The sequence below is a fragment of the Bufo gargarizans genome, chromosome 7 (genome assembly GCF_014858855.1).
Source record: "Bufo gargarizans isolate SCDJY-AF-19 chromosome 7, ASM1485885v1, whole genome shotgun sequence".
Lineage (NCBI taxonomy): Eukaryota > Metazoa > Chordata > Amphibia > Anura > Bufonidae > Bufo > Bufo gargarizans.
The window spans coordinates 63,767,654-63,785,735 of NC_058086.1; the positions used below are offsets into that span (position 1 = coordinate 63,767,654).

Consider the following 18,082-nt stretch of genomic DNA (forward strand, 5'->3'; position numbering starts at 1 on the left):
CCTTTTTATTCGCTGCTATGGGGCTTCCAAAAATAGCCGAGCACACTTTATTCTTGAGATAGAAGCAAGTTACATGTCAGAACCACACCTATTGAACTTTTAGGACATGTCCTATTGATATGCCATAAATGTCCATGTGGAGCAACCTCTTTAAAAAACACACTGAGGATGTAGATTTTCTGGTTCTCTTAGTGGACAGGAGAAACATCAGGAAATAGTGCTGGATAGCAGTCGCTGTTCCAGAATAGACTGTTTGGCTCATTGAAAATCTAGACCATACAGTTTCCTACCCCAGCAGCCAAGTCATATGGCAAGACAGATGGAATGATTCATCGAAATCTAATACTGGTGAAATTGGCTGTTCTCAGTGTACTTTTGGTAAGTAACTGGAAACAGTCTTAGGTTCATTGATAAACACTGCGTTCCTCATGATGGTTGTTTGAGAAACTAATGTATTATTTAACCCAGTTAAGGGGAAATAAAGTCACATGGAGAAATATTGTGTTCTGCAGTCAAATGCAATTCAATGCGACTTTCAGTTTTCCAATAGCTAAAGTATTCCTCCAGTTAAGTTTTCAAAAATGAATAGTAAAGGTGACTATACACAACTTTGCAATATATCTTATTAAAGAATTATGCTTCCTCCTGGGCTTCTCAGAATGCTTTCCTCCTCTTTCCCTTCACTCAGCCTCTTATCTCTAGAAGCCCCACATACAACGGTCTATGAAGAGAGGAGGAGGGATGAGGAGGCATTTGCCAGCTAGTAAGTGATGTATTTCTTTACTTTAAATAATGGTAGAGCCTTATCCTACTAGATATAGTAAAGTGCTAAGTGTAGAAGATCTAAGAAACTGTAGTTTGTGCCCGTCATCCAGTAGCCTCCTCCTCTTTCCATAGACTTCACTGTTAAAACAAGGAAAGAGAAAAGCAGCATGATAAAAGCACACCAAAAGGTCCATAAATATTGGAACATTGACACAATTCTAACATTTGTGGCTCTGTACACCACCACAATGGATTTGAAATTAAATTAACAAGATGTGCTTTAACTGCAGACTGTCAGCTTTAATTTCAGGGTATTTACATCCAAATCAGGTGAACAGTGTAGGAATTACAACAGTTTGCATATGTGCCTCCCACTTGTTAAGGAACCAGAAGTAATGGGCAGAATAATAATCATAAATCAAACTTTCACTGTTTTAAACTTGGTTGCAAATCCTTTGCAGTCAATTACAGCCTGAAATCTGGAACATATAGACATCACCAGATGCTGGGTTTCATCCCTGGTGATGCTCTGCAACTGTCTTCAGTTCCTGCTTGTTCTTGGGGCATTTTCCCTTCAGTTTTGTCTTCAGCAAGTGAAATGCATGCTCAATCGGATTCAGGTTAGGTGATTGACTTGGCCACTGCATAACATTCCACTTCTTTCCCTTAAAAAACTTTGGGTCATTGTCCATCTGCACTGTGAAGTGCCGTCCAATGAGTTCTAAAGCCTTTGGCTGAATATGAGCAGATAATATTGCCCGAAACACTTCAGTCACATCATCAATAAATACAAGAGAACCAGTTCCATTGGCAGCCATACATGCCCACGCCATGACACTACCACCACCATGCTTCTCTTCCCATCACTCTGGTACAAGTTGATCTTGGTCTCATCTATCCATAGGATGTTGTTCCAGAACTGTGAAGGCTTTTTTAGATGTCGTTTGGCAAACTCTAATCTGGCCTTCCTGTTTCTGAGGCTCACCAATGGTTTACATCTTGTGGAGAACCCTCTGTGTTCACTCTGGTGAAGTCGTCTCTTGATTGTTGACTTTGACACACATGCACCTACCTCCTGGAGAGTTTTCTTGATCTGGCCAACTGTTTCTTCACCAGGGAAAGAATTCTTCGGTCATCCACCACAGTTGTTTTCCGTGGTCTTCCTGGTCTTTTGGTGTTGCTTCTTTTTAAGGATGTTCCAAACAGTTGTTTTCGCCACGCCTAATGTTTTTGCTATTTCTCTGATGGGTTTGTTTTGTTTTTTCAGCCTAATGATGACTTGCTTCACTGATAGTGACAGCTCTTTGGATCTCATCTTGAGAGTTGACAGCAACAGATTCCAAATGCAAGTAGCACACTTGAAATGAACTGTGGACCTTTTATCTGCTCATTGTAATTGGGATAATGAGGGAATAACACACACCTGGCCATGGAACAGCTGAGAAGCCAATTGTCCCATTACTTTTGGTTCCTTAACAAGTGGGAGGCACATATGCAAACTGTTGTAATTCCTACACCGTTCACCTGATTTGGATGTAAATACCCTCAAATTAAAGCTGACAAATTAAAGTGTTAGAATTGTGTCGATGTCCCAATATTTATGGATCTGACTGTATAAATCTTACAAAGTTTCTTATAGTCACCTTTGCTATTCATTTATAGAAAATACAACTAGATGCATGCTTCAAAGATAACTAAGGGCCTGTTCATGCTATTGTTACATCCTGTATGCGTTTTGTTTTGCATTTTTTGAGTAACTGTCTCAAGCTGATCTGAAAAACTGAAAAATGAAATGTTATTTAGAGCATCAGTTTATCAATCAATATTTGGTCTGGTTCTACAGTATCTTTCTCCTGCTTGGTGCCACTTTGCTACTGATTCATGAGCATGTACAGCCTCCTGGTCTCTTAAAGGGCCAGTGCATGCTAAAGTGCTGTTGTCTCCAGACAACCCTGTCAGCAGATTTGTAACTATGACACTGGCTGACCTGTTACATGTGCACTTGGCAGCTGAAGGCATCTGTGTTGGTCCCATGTTCATATGTGCCCACATTGCTGAGAAAAATGCAAATGAGCCTCTAGGTGCAAATGGGGCGTTGCCATTACACTTAGAGGTTCAACTTTCTCTGCAACTGCTGCATCCTCTGCACTTTGATTGACAGGGCCAGGTGTGATGACATTTTCACTGCCTGGCCCTGTCAATCAAAGTGCAGAGGGTGTGGCAGTTGCAGAGAGCAGAGCCTCTAGGTGTAACAGCAACTCCCCCATTGCTCCTAGAGACTAATTTGCATATGTGAAAACATCATTTTTGTCAGCAATGCGGGGACATATTAACATGGGACCAACACAGATGCCTTCAACTGCCAAGCGCACATGGAACAGGTCAGCCAGGTACAAATCTGCTGACAGATGCCTTTAAGCCTCTTTAGGGTCCATCCGTACAACTCTGGGACTGTGCAAAAAGGTCCATTTGGTTCCACTCTGTTTTGATGTGCATTTTTGCTTCTCCTCCTACATATTTTCCTGACTTGCTCTCTTGTCTGCTGCCTGCCCTGATCACTGCCTGACTTATGCTTATGACTGAGCTCTGCCAGACTTGCAGGAACTTGCCTCTGTACAACATCTGTGCAAATGGCTCTGCCGGCTTAATCCCCATAGAAATTTATAGGAACTGTCAATCAAAAATCCAGAGTCAATCAAACTGATCTTATTTGTCCACTATTTTGTATAACATTTATGGATTTATTCCAGAACATAGGGGAAACCCTAATTAAGAAGGACGTAGATGCCTACGGTATATATTAATGGATGTTGCCTGCAGCCCTATCAAATGTATACATTTATAGGTTGAAATGACATTTTTCATGTTAATATTTTGAATAACCCCACCGTGATGTTTTAACTTATTAGAATATTCTTTGCTTAAAGATTACATATTTTTTTATTTTTCTGTACTGTAAATAGTCATTCTTCGGCATAATATGCAACAAAACTAGAAAAAAAAAGGATCCTGCAATACTGACAAGGGGAATATCAGTAACAATTTATGGACAATTCATCAGCCAATTATGTGGGTAACCAACATTAAATATGATTGAATGGAAGACAGGCAATCAATGAATTTTTTTGAAGACACCTCATTATAATGCACATGGCCTGAGCCAAATGTTTCATGGTCAACGATTCAATAAGATAAAAGCGCTTGTCCATATTGATCTGCTGTACACAGTACATCCTTGTTTGTGTCTTTTAAAAGTAATCTCAGCCTTACTTGTAGAAGCCATATATATTTTGTATACAGTACTATTGCTGAGGTTTTTAGCTTTTAGAAATGATAGCTTCTAACATTACATTTAAAGCCTAAAGTTTATCCACTGTACAATAGAAGGTAAAGTTTATCCACTGTACAATAGAAGGTTATGGAGATTTCTAATATTCCTTGTGTATAAATTCATTATGGGTTTCAACATCTCTACTTGCAATTATTGTGCAGGAACCTTGAACGTTCACTAACAGAGGATGAAATTCTGTCCCGATCATACGATAATCACGCGGTGGATGCATTTTTGTTTTCTTGAGCTTCCTCTTCCTATTGTAAAAAGCCCTGCACCTGTGTAGCCATCATATCACCTGGAAAAAGGTCCCCGTTCAACGATTGCAAGCAAAGATTTTGAAACCAAGCTTACTCAGCTCTAGTCATAACTGCCACAGACTTAAATAAAGGAAGCTTGACACATGAAATGAACAAAACGCTCCATTCATCTCTATGAGAGTCCCGGAGATAGCAGAGTACAGTGCTCGACTATTTCCGAAACTCTCATAGTGATGAATAGAGTAGCAGTTTTGTGTCTGACCTGCCAATCTGTTCATTTTGGGAGGCCCTTATGGGTACAGGGTCCCCATTTTAATGATTGGTCCCAGTGGAAGGATTATAATGTTGTTCCCTTTCCTGTGGATAGGGGATAACTTACCACAAAAGGAATACCCATTTAACTTTCTCTCTATCTGGACCTTTAGAACAGCATAAAGTCTCATTTAACACTATTGGTCAGACCATCAGTCAAACTAGAGAGGAGTAAGGGGTGGTGATTTAGTAAGAGCACCACATTTCCCTGTTCTGTCCCCAGTAATGTGGTCGGTCAGGGCTTCTCACAGCCTATTAAGAGAGCAATTGTGCTTTCATTCTTAGTTATTCCAATTCTCCACCTACTATTCTGATGAGGATTACCTTCCCTGTTCTGATAGGATTACCTTCCTTGTAAGTCATAAATTGAAATTACATTTCTCACCAATTAAGAACTTTTATCTCTCCGACTACTGCTACAGAAGGACAATAGTTAATGTTGTCCTTAATTTTCAGTGGCATACTGTAGTACTGCCAAACCATAACAGTATAAGTATACGTGAAAAAATAGATCTTTCTATGAAAACTGAGTTTAAAAATGGTAAAGTGATAGAGGTTAACTTATGAAAAGTCTTTAGTAACTAGAACTATGAATATATCCCAGGCACCAGGATTTACCGGCCCTAGGGTACTCTCCTTTAACTTTTGGATTCTGCAACATTAAGCATCAGTTTTACATTAGAATTAGCAAAACAGAGGATCAGACAGAAAAACAAGAACATAAAGGGTTAATGATTCACTATAAACGACTTACCAATCTACGAGCCATAGGCGTCTTGTCGTCTCCTGGAAGATGCTGCTCCAGAGCAAGGACGATGCAGTTTGCGATGATTGTGGCAAGGATCATGTATTCAAATGGAGTAGAACAACAGTTAAGGAAAATAGACCATTCCGGGAAACACAGATACATGTACAGATGCTGTGGAATACAATTAAAGGGAATGTGTACCTTTAAATATCTGTGACTTGAGACCAATCACAAAAATGAATCGACTGTGAGTCGTAGGGTTGTAATACCCAACCAGCCTCAAGACAATATCATAACAAGCAACATCCATTTCCTTCTAGTAATTTATGGGGTAGAACAAGCTTTCTTAGCGTCAAAGGCAGAGGTTTGAGAATATGTCCCACCAATGTAGGACCTTGAAGTTCAGCATAATATCTGTCAGAAGGACAATCAGATGAAAAAAGATTGAGATTCCTCAGTGGTTAATACCTTTTAATGGCTAACTGAAAATATGATGACACAATTGCAAGCTTTCGAGGCTACTTGGGCTTCTTCTTCAGGCGTCTCTTAAGACAGTGTCTAAAGATTCACAAATTTATACATAGGAGTAATGAGGTAGATGAGACAAGTGATGTAAAGCAGATCAGTATGAGCAGAGGAAGAAAAGAAGGACAATCATTAATTTAACTAGCCCTCAATCCCCCACCAATCATTTTTTTCAATGGTTCCAAAAGCCTAGCCCTCATCCTGGCTCCGGGTTGAAGGTTAAAAGGGGTATAGCAATCTCAATATCCTTTGAATAGACTTGTTTACAAAGATCAAGTATCGATCATGTTTATGGGGATTCATTTTTTGAATGAACTTTTGGGACATTTTCATCTATTATATTTATTTTCTCATCTGATATATGTATATATATATATATATATATATATATATATGTGTGTATATATATATATATATATATATATATAATATATATTATATATTCATTCAAAACGCACCAAAACATAACGGATCTGATATCCTTTCACCAAAACACAGTATAAAGGATTTGATACTCTTTTCAAATATGAATTATTGTTTGGAGGATTATATTTCATGGACTGTTTAATCATGTGGAACAATGGATTATGAATAACAATTAATCACTAACTACATTTTAATTTAAATTTAAATTTATTTTTATATTCTTTTTTTAATTATTATTATTATTTTTCATTGTAATTTATAAATGCGCACAGGGTCGGCGCAACCATATAGGCGAACTAGGCGTTCGCCTATGGTGCCGGCCTGCTGGGGGCTGCAGCCCTGGGCGACAGGGCGAGGGGCTTTTGAGCCACCCCCATTGCCGTTACAGGGGGGCCAGGAGGTGGAGGTCCTTCTTAAATATGGCAGAGCAGGCATCTGCTTACCCTGATGGCAGGTGCCTGCTCTGCCAGTAAATTACCGGAGGAGAGGAGGCAGGCAGCAAGGGAGGCTGTTCTAGCAGCTCCCCACTCCTCCCTTGCGCGCCCTCTGTGATGCCGGAATATGATGTCATTCCAGCCCCGGCATAATAAACGGCGCGCTGGAGGACTGAGGAGCTGCACCACACTGGACCCCAGGGAGATGAGTGAGTGTCTGCCTGTTTATTTATGTCAGTGAGTGAGTGAGTGTATGTATGTCTGTCTTTCTGTCAGTAAATGTATGTGTGTCTGTCATTGAGTGTCTGTGAGTGTATGTCAGTGAGTGTGGATGTCTGTAGGTCAGTAACTGTCTGTGTGTTTGTCCGTGAGTATGTGTATGTTTGTCAGTGAGTATATGTGTGTGTTTGTCTGCCAGCGAGTGAGTGTCTGTCAGTGAGTTTCCGTGTGTGCGTGTGTGTGTTTCAGTGGGTAGGTGTATATCTATCAGTGAGTGTCTGTCAGTAAGTGAGTGTATGTGTGTCTGTCAGTGGGTATGTCTGTCAGTGAGTTTCTATGTACGTCATTCAGTGAGTGTCTGAGTGTGTCTGTCTGTTTGTCAGTGAGTGTATGTGTACGTCATTCAGTGAGTGTCTGTCACGGCTGAGGATGGGGAAAACCCTCAGCCGTGCGCTCGACCATAGCAGTGATTGTAGAGCAGGACGACAGGATTAGGGAGCAGGTCACCTCCTAAAGCGTCCCTAACCTGACCCTAACTCCTAGCTGCATGGGCCGACCTTTAAGGTAGGAGGACCCATGCTCAGGAACCTCAGAGCCCTAACTCACCCTCCGACCGGTCCCTGGACTAGGAGTCAGGGTAAGACAACCTGTTCCTTCTGGATACGGAGGAACAGGAGTCTCACTGGCCAAGCTGCAAGGAAGGAAGAACAAATACAACCTATGGCAATGGCAGGTACTTGCCACAAACATAACACTCAGCTGCCACAGACACAAAGCCTGGAACCCATGTGGAAGTACTGCTATCCACAAACAAAAGGACTCAGCACACAACACACATCACACGGGAACCCAGGACCATAGGTGCAATAAAGAAGCATAAAACCAAACACATCTTCTAGACACCAAACAACATTATATTTGCTATGACCAGAAGGATGGCCCCCACTGGCAGTTGGTAAGTAACCAGGAGGATGTCTCCAGCAAGCATGGCTGAAGCACCCTCTCTGACTACTGCCTACAACTGAGGCTTTATAGGGCCAAGAGGCCACACCCAACAGTCAGACACACCCCGTGACTCACACACACAGAAAGGGAGTTAACCCTTCCAATACCACAGAAGGGAAAACACTACTTAAAGGGGAAGTGTCCAAAGCCAAGAACACACTGTGGCTGTTGCCGCAGGCAACGACATGGGTGGAAACCATGTCCTGGGAGTCAGCCCGAAGGCCGGGACACTGCCACCACATGTACACAATACAACCAAACGTTGCCACGGACAGCCACAGTGAAGGGAAGATGTCAGTGCACACCAAACATAAACAGAGTGCACATAGACATACAAAAGTGCATACATACACGCACACAAACTCCACGGGAACCGCACACATAACTGTTGTCCGCGGCAACCGCACTTGAGGCTAACAACATTATGCCTCCAGCTGCGGCTGACACTACAACCCAAACCGCGGGCAACTGTATGCGGCTCCCAAGGTGTCACGGCCATAAACATGGTCGTGACACTCCCACCCCTCAAAGCCCCCCCCCACCAAAAAAAAACTTGTGAGGGACTCAGACAAGGGGATAGGAGAAGGGAACGTCCACTCTCAGGACATGGTTCCCAGGAAGTCGCTGCCAGCTGCATCCTCTTGTCACGGAAGGTGTACAGGAAACAAGACAATACAAAATGAATATATGAATCACTGGATCCAAAACTAAGGAACAAAAAGAGAGACCCCTGCATAAGACCTGGCACTCTCCCTGACTGCTCAGCCTATGCGAACATCCCAATGGTAGATGATCGCATATCCTCGTACCTCGACTGTATAACACCTGAATACCCTACAATAGTGAGGGGACACGACCACCGGCTCCCTACACTAGACACGGAGGGAGTCAGGGTCACCTGGGATCCAGCAAACAGAAAATCACAAATAAATGTACAACACTTATCTTGTAGAAGACTGGGAAATAGGATCAGCATGCACACACACTCCAGGAAGTTGTATAAACCGCACACTAATGCATTATGGGGAGGAATTTAAAGGGATGCAATCAGTCCAACTACATGACAGCTGGGAGAGGCTAACGAGATGAGGAACTGAAAACCAAAACAAAGAAAGCTCAAGGAGGAGGTTCTGAAAGGCATCTGTCAGAGCTTCTCAGATGTCTGGTTGTGACACCTCTCCCAGCACACACTCAGCCAGTCCAGCGAGGCCTGCAGCCCGACACAGCGACACGGGAAGAGAACCACTGAGAATGGACGAGGGGACTCTCCACTCACATCCCCACTCCAGTCGCTGCCAGCAGACACTCCTAACCAGCACGCAGCCGGACCACTAGCGGAGTGCTGCCAGCAAACGACCATAGATGGGAACATGGAGAGGGACGAGGGATCACCAACACAGACACGGAAGGTAAGGTGGCGGGGAATAAGCCACCAACCGTGCCGTTAACGGTGATCCCCGGAATGCTCTACCTCCGGAGAACGCGCATGCAGGCCACAAGGGGATGGCACAGCATGCTGCACCCTCTTTCGAAGGTGTGCTACCGCACACCAAAAAACACACAGACATACAAAAGTGCATACATACACGCACACAAACTCCAAGGGAACCGCACACATAACTGCTGTCCGCGGCAACCGCACTTGAGGCTAACAACATTATGCCTCCAGCTGCGGTTGACACTACAACCCAAACCGCGGGCAACTGTATGTGGCTCCCAAGGAGTCACGGCCATAAACATGGTCGTGACAGTGTCCGAGTGCGTGTCTGTCTGTCAGTGTGTGTGTGTGTCTGTCAGTGAGTGAGTGACATGAGGGGGCGGCAAAATGGATCTTTGCCTAGGGCGGCAAAAATCCTTGCATCGGCCCTGAATGCGCATGCAATATACAATTGGTGATACAATATTTTTATCCTTTTGACGTTAATACATTTTTTATCTTACATACATACTAGAAGGAGGAGTGCCTATCTTATTTACATATTTATTTTTGGAAGATTGAGATTGGGTGGCCCAAACCGATAGTGAACCCTACAATATCCAATATGTACTAGTGTGAGCCCCCCAATTTTTTTATTATTCTGCAATCTCAGGATATGTTATCAATGTCAGGTAGGTGTGAGTCCCACCTTTAGGACTCGCTCCTATCTCCAGAAAAGGGCCCTCAAAGTGAAGGAGAGCAGACCTTGCATGTGTGGCGTGCTCTACAATCACTGCTATGGGAGTCCCATAAATAGCCAAGCACACAATTTTCGGAAGTCCCATAATGATGAATGATGCGCACAGCACGCATGCACAGTCACCCTTCCATCCGCTGCTTTTGGACTAACAGAAATAGCCAAGCCAGTGCTCAGCTATTTTTGGAACTCCCATAGCGGTGGAAAGAGGGTGGCCACACATGCAAGGCTGCTTTCCCTTCACTTTGGGGGTCCCGTTATGGAAATAAGAACTCGCACCTATCTGACATTGATGTCATTTCCCAGCGATATGCCATCAATGTCTGAGATGGAAATTCTATTTTAAGCTCTTGGACCCTTTTCTTATTCTCCTCTCAAACCCCCTTCCCCCATGAAATATTTTTATTTAACAAATCTGATTTTTTTTTGTAAACATATGATATAAAACAAAACATGTTTATAACTTTTTATAGGCTGATATCTTAGGATGACATCAAGATTTACCACAAAATTTACCACAGGATGGCATTCTGCAGCTGCTATGTAGTGTAAAACACAAACTGCAAAAACCAAAGTTTAATTTTTAATAAAAAAAATATTATATAAACTTTTTTTTAGCCCAAAATGCATGTAAATCAACAAAACAGCCTTTAAACTCGCTTTCTGGATGTTTAGAATAAACCATACACTTGTGAGTAACAACGTTCTCAGTACTTAGTTTCTTTTAATTAACTACTTTACGATTATTTTTTGAATGATTTATTGTTTAACAAAGACCCGCCAGTGTAGCGTTTCTATCCAAGGATTTGCTGTTTTGAGGAAGCCTGTGAAATGGTAGGTTAGTGAGGTGTTCCTGCCGTTCTATTTTAGTTAAATAGCGTTACAGTGTATCGAGGTGTATAAAGAAGTCCTGATGTGTCTCTGCGGGCCGCCTCCTTCAATGTAAACCTTAACTGAAGCTGACAAAATGTCACCAACATCCAAACAGAAAGGTAACATGAGGCAGCTTCATAGCAGAAGACCCAAAAAAGCTCTATGACTGAAAGCAGTAGTAATTATCAATTTGCTTTTGTCAAAGTTTTCACAGTATTTAAACATTCCTCATCAAAGACTGTATTAAAGTGTTCTCCAACATGGGTCTGTCTAGTTCCAATCTACAGCTTGACACTTCTACTATAAAGAATAGTCAACTAAGGTTGGCATTATTACTATAAAGAATAGTCAATACATTTAGTCAAAACCATAATAAACATTAATAGGGTTTTTATTACTCACATCTTGATTACCTATTCTCTGATCGGTCGGGGTCTGACACCCAGCACCCTCCCCGATTAGCTGTTTGTGGAAGACACCAACACTGAACAAAGCCAGAGGCAGAAGGTTAATCCAGAAACTACCCATAGTTGGAATGCCAATAGAATTAGTAGAAGCCAATTCAGCAGATGACAAGCTAATCCAGAAAGCAAGACATGGTTGTTACACACTATAGGAAAAAATGCTGGCCTCTCTGGTGACTGGGACAGAGACAGCTCACATAGGCTGGTGCTTTTTCTTATAGTGTGCAAGCACGGCCACTACTGATGGATTGCAGGGTGGTCATAACCATGGGAAAGAGCAGTTTATAATGTGATGCAAAAATGAATCCAGCCAGCAAAGAATGCAATACGAATAATAACAATACATTCGGAAGTGCCTTGTGTTAATTTTCTCTACATAATAAATGGTATTTGCTGAAGTGAGACAACCCTTTTTAAGTTCAAGTATAAAGCACAGAGGTGAAAACAGAGTCAGGACACTTTATGCAATCAAGGGTAGAGATGGCCTCGTGGTTCGCCCAGCGGTCGTGTCGCGGAGAAATTTGCGTGTTCTCGATTCGCCAAATATGTGAACATATGGTGATGTCCGCCGACGCCATATTCTTTTGCATTGCGACGAACTTTGACCCATGACACATCCATCTAACATAGAAAGTATATAGTGCATTTGTATTGTGCAGCAGTTGTGTGTGGTTCTGCTGCGATACCGCAGCTATATAGAGGGACAAGCGCAATTGGAACAACTAATTGCAACAGGTGTGATATACCTGTTGCCCCCCAAAAAACTGATTGGGGGTGTGATATACCTTCTTTCACAAAATACTGATTGAGGGCTGCAATATACCTGTTGCCCCAAATAAACAGGGTGGTGTGATAAAATTGTTGTGGCAAAAAATAATATTGAGGGGTGTGATATACCTGCTTCCATAAAATATTGATTGAGGCCTGGAATATACCTGCTTCCACAAAATAGTGATTAAGGGGATTGATATACCTGCTTCCACAAAATACTGATTGAGGGCTACGATATACCTGCTTCCACAAAATACTGATTAAGGGGATTAATATCTGCTTCTAACAAATATTGATTGAGGCCTGTGAAATACCTGCTTCCACAAAATACTGATTGAGGGCTGCGATATACCTGCTTCCACAAAATACTGATTAATGGGTTCAATATACCTGTTTCCACCAAATACTGATTGAGGGCTGTGATATACCTGCTTCCACAAAATTATGATTAAGGGGTTTGATATACCTGTTTCCACCAAATATTGATTGAGGCTTGCGATATACGGTACCTGCTACCCACAAAATACTAATTGAGGCCTGGAATATACCTGCCTCCACAAAATAGTGATTAAGGGAATTGATTTACCTGCTTCCACAAAATACTGATTAAGGGGTTCGATATACCTGTTTCCACCAAATATTGATTGAGGCCTGCGAGATACCTGCTTCCACAAAATACTGATTGAGGTCTGCGATATACCTGCTTCCACAAAATACTGATTGAGGTCTGCGATATACCTGCTTCCACAAAATACTGATTAAGGGGATTGATATACCTGTTTCCACCAAATATTGATTGAGGCCTGCGATATACCCGCTTCCGCAAAATATTGATAAAGAGGATTAATATACCTGCTTCCACCAAATACTGATGGAGCCCTGCGATATATTTGCTTTCACAAAATACTGAGTAAGCTGTTTGATATACCTGCTTCCACCAAATACTGATTAATGGGCTTGATATACCTGCTTCCACCAAATACTGATTAAAGAGTTTGATATACCTGCTTCCACCAAATATTGATTAAGGGGTTTGATATACCTGCTTCCACCAAATACTAATTAAGAGGTTTGATATACCTTATTCCACTAAATATTGATTGAGGCCTGCGATACACCTGCTTCCACAAAATACTGATTAAAGGGTTTGATATACCTGCTTCCACCAAATACTGAATGAGGCCTGTGATATACCTGCTTCCACAAAATACTGATTAAAGGGTTTCTGTCACCAGATTTAACCCTATCAAGCTAGCTGACATTAGCGATGTGCTAATGTCAGCTAAACCTAACTAGCCTATTCCTACTTTTATCTATGCCCCCGTTACGCCTGAAATCTAACTTTTATAATATGCTAATTAGACTCTAGGAGTAGGGGGAGCATTGTTCCTGCTCATAGAGGCTCCGTTCTCCCACCTTTGTCGCCTCCCTCCAAGTCCTGATTGACAGGGCCAGCAAGCGTTAGCATCTGTCTGCCAGCCCTGTGCTCTGGTGAATTCTGAGGGAAAGACGCTCGCAGGCTGCCAGCTTCCTCACTGCGCCTGTGCAGAATATTGAACGATGAGAGATTTAAAAGTAGGAATAGGCTAGTTAGGTTTAGCTGACATTAGCACATCGCTAATATCAGCTATTTTAATAGGGTTAATTCTGGTGACAGAAACCCTTTAAAGGGATTGATATACCTGCTTCCACAAAATATTGATTGAGGCCTGCGAGATACCTGCTTTCACAAAATACTGATTAAATGGTTTGATATGCCTGCTTCCACCAAATGCTGATTGAGTCCTGCGATATACCTGCTTCCACAAAATACTGAATAAGGGGTTTGCTATACCTGCTTCCACAAAATAAGCTGAGTAATGGGTTTGATATTCCTGCTTCCACCAAAAACTGATTAAGGGGTTTGATATTCCTGCTTCCACCAAATACTGATTAAGGGGTTTGATACACCTGCTTCCAAAAACACTGATTAAGGGAATTAATATACCTGCTTCCACCAAATGCTGATTGAGGCCTGCGATACACCTGATTCCACCAAATACCGATTAAGGGGTTTGATACACCTGCTTTCACCAAATACTGACTGAGGGCTGTGATATACCTGCTTCCCAAAAATACAGATTAAGGGGATTGATATACCTGTTTCCACCAAATATTGAGCGTAAAAAGTTGATGACGCCGGGTAACCTTCTTGTCCAACGGCTGACCGCTGGCTTTTTGGAACTGCTAGCCCGCCAACTACTGCCATATAAACTAGTGGATTTGGAGGCCTTTAGAAAGGCCTCCAAATTGGCACACCGCAATGGAAGGTCCCCGGAAGGAAATATTTCTCCCAGAAGGGCATCCCAGAGCTATATGGCCACGTTCAGCCGTAAGTGAATATATCTCTGACAAACAGTGTCGGTGTCAAGATACATCTGACCACAGACATGTGATCTAGCATACATGGGCAGGGAAGGTACATAACTTTTACTGCTCACTGGGTGAACCTTATGACAACTGTCATGCATGTAACCCGTGGCTCCCGTGTGGATTTGGTGTCTCCTCCTTTTCCACTGCTACCGCCTCTTCCGCTGCACCCCCCAAGCTCCCCAGAACCTATTCGACGTGCCAGGTGAGACGTTGCCATGCTGTTCTGCGGCTGTTGTGCCTGGAAGCCAAGAGTCACACTGGTCCTGCACTGCTTTCAGCTCGGTCACAGGCCGATCAGTGGCTAACCCCGCTCAGTTTGACATTTGGTAAAGTGGTGTGCGACAACAGTGCCAATCGGCTGAGCGCGCAGAAACTGGGCAAAATGACATACGTGCTGTGCATGGCCCACGTCCTTGAACTGAGTCGCGCAGTGATTTGTTGCCCAATACCCCGGGTCCAGGGTGTCTTACGTCAGGCCAGGAAAATCTCTGGCCATTTTAGAAGATCTTACACGGCCATGGCTCGCCTTTCTGACGTTCAGCAGCAACACCACATTGTATATGCTTGATCGGCTGCTCCAGCAGCAACATGCAGTTAACGACTACCTGTACGAACTTTGCAGCAGGACAGGCTCTGGGGAGCTTGGTTTCTTTTCACCGCGCCACTGGCTGCTCATGCGCGACGCATGCAGACTTCTGAGGCCATTTGATGAGATCACCAAACTGGTCAGTTGCAGCCAGGGCACCATCAGAGAAATTGTACCTTACGCCTTCTTTATGGAGCATGCATTGCGTTGTGTCATTGGTCAAGCCGTCAAGGAGCAGGAGCTGGAAGATGAGGAAGTCGCAATGCTGAATGAATTCCCAGGGGGGGCTACTCCATCTGAGACAAGTCAGCAGGAGTCTGAAGAGGAGTCAGAGGAGGATGGTGGCTGGGGGGAGGAGGAGCAAGAAGAGCAGGCTTTGAGAGGGACTTTAAACTTTTCGGGGATATCTGGTGTTGTCCGTGGCTGGGGGGAGGAGACTGAGGACGACATTCTCCTGGGCGATGAGCAGGAGCCAGGGCGCTCCACCGCTTCCAATTTAGTGCAAATGGGGGCTTCAAGCATAAAGGGCAAGGACCAGTACTGGGTGGCAACGTACTTAGACTCCCGATACAAACACAAAATGGCAGACATGTTACCAGCATCACAGAGGGCTGGCAGAATGCAGCATTTCCAGGCCTTGCTGCAAGAAATTCAGCATTTTTAAGTTATGGGCGCTTGCAGAGGCATTTCCACCAATCCTACCGCGCCTGCAAGAAGAGAACGGTTTGAAGATGTGTTGGTCACTTCGGTTATGAGATCATTCTTTCAGCCAACCCATCAACAGCCGCTCCGGATCCAGCCTCAGGGAATGCCTAGACCGACCGATGTCCGACTACATCGGGTTAACGGTCGATGTGGACGCTCTGAGAAGCGAGGAACCCCTGGACTACTGGGTGTGCAGGTTTGACCTGTGACCAGAGCTGGCACAATTTGCCATGGAACTCTTGGCTTGCCCCTCGTCGATTGTCCTGTCAGAAGGGACATTCAGCACAGCAGGGTGGATCGTGACTGATAAGCGCACTCGCCAAGCTCACGACAGTGTGGACTACCCCATATTTCTAAAAATGAATGAGGCATGGATGTCGGTGGAATTCAACACCTGTGACGACCACGTGTAATTTAATTTCCTCATGCCAGCCCACACATATCCGCCACCACCCAGAACAAAGAATGGTCTTTGTCTTATGTATATACAGCGGCATAAAAGACCTTTTCTTTCAGGTGAATGCCTAATCTTTGGGGCCTCTACTGGCCAACAGTAAAATTTGTAATGTACCTCTAGCCACATCATCACAAGTTCTTTTCTGTCAGTTGAATGCCTAATTTTTGGGGTCTGTACTCCCGTGGCCTACAGTAAAATTTGTATCCAGTGACCGCATAATGTACCTCCAGCCACATCATTTATTAGTGTTACGTTACCCGTTCTGCTGCTGTGTTATTCGCCGGCCTTCCTCTACCTACCCATGACGTGGTGTCACACGTGGGCGGGAGCGGCGGCTTGGAGTTTGAAAAAAAGCACGGTTATCGATTCAAATCTTCCAATTGATGCAAATCTTCGAAATGATGCGTTCTTTGAAAAGATCGATGAGTGTCTTTTTAATACTATTTCCAAGTACTGTGTTTGCGATCTGAAGGGTGGTGATGCTGCAGGGTACGAGACTCGTTTTGAAGCACAATGCTTCTTCAGTAGTGGCCACATCATCACAAGTTCTTTTCTGCCAGGTGAATGCCTAATTTGTGGGGCCTATACTGGCCTACAGTAAAATTTGTATCCAGTGACAGCCTAATGTACCTCTAGCCACATCATCACAAGTTCTTTTCTGTCAGGTGAATGCCAAATTTTTGGGGCCTGTACTCCCGTGGCCTAAAAAACAAAATTTATAGGCTCCAGCAGGGCACATTTTTGAGAGTTTCCCTTTAAGATGCATAAAAATGGCTCCTGATTAAAATACATATTTTTTGTGGGAATTTTTGTCAATGATTCCCCTCTGGTATTTCACTGTCCATGTTGTGGTACTATTTGTGCACTTCTAGTTAGTATTTGGTATCTGCAAATATTACCTGAAGGTTTTTCAGGTTCGCCTGCCATTAAAGTCAATGGGGCCCACCGCAAACCGTCCCAGCCGATGTTTGTCTATCACTAATCATGGGCAATTATAATCACTCAGTAGCAGTCTTAAATCCCCCACAAAGATTTGGGATTGGATGTTGAGCCAAGAACCATATTGGTCCGGTTTCCAGCCTCACTGAAATGCCTGCCAGCCGGGTATTTAATGGTTAGCCTACCAACCCTCCCAGCACAGCCACTGCCAGTATCTTGGCTGGGTAAACTCCCGACATAAATTATTGCCATAAGTTCTTCAGCCAACTCTATCTACTCTAAGTAATAAGGAAAGTAACTGACATAAGATAAACTAAATCATAAACAAATAGTTAAACAATCATTATAAGTGCAGTATTCATAAAACATTAAAAACTCTCAGGTGACTCATAGAAGCAAAGCATTAATACTGAAGGTTAGCTATCTTTGGAAGGAGTAGGATATGAAAGTGATAATATTGAAAAACATTCACAGAATGTCTGTCCTTCAAAAAACGTAAGGGAAATGCCAAGAGAATGTGTTAGTGGTATTCCAATGTGTGCAAATGAGGATAACTACTCCTCTACTAAAAATGGAGTGTAATAAGCTATGAAGTATATCCAAACTCCCTTCTGTAGCTTCTATAGACTTAAAGGGGTCAACAAAAGAGCCATATATAAATGCAAATGTATGAGCT

General features: G+C 43.1%; 1 protein-coding gene across 1 annotated transcript in view; it reads right to left on the reverse strand.

Annotated features, from left to right (window-relative positions):
• Window positions 1-18,082, reverse strand: part of CACNA1E (calcium voltage-gated channel subunit alpha1 E) — a 611,438-nt gene that overhangs the window by 276,289 nt on the left and 317,067 nt on the right. Inside the window, 1 exon segment of the mRNA XM_044301096.1 lies at window positions 5,423-5,528. Within this exon segment, the coding sequence (XP_044157031.1) occupies window positions 5,423-5,528 (106 nt within the window).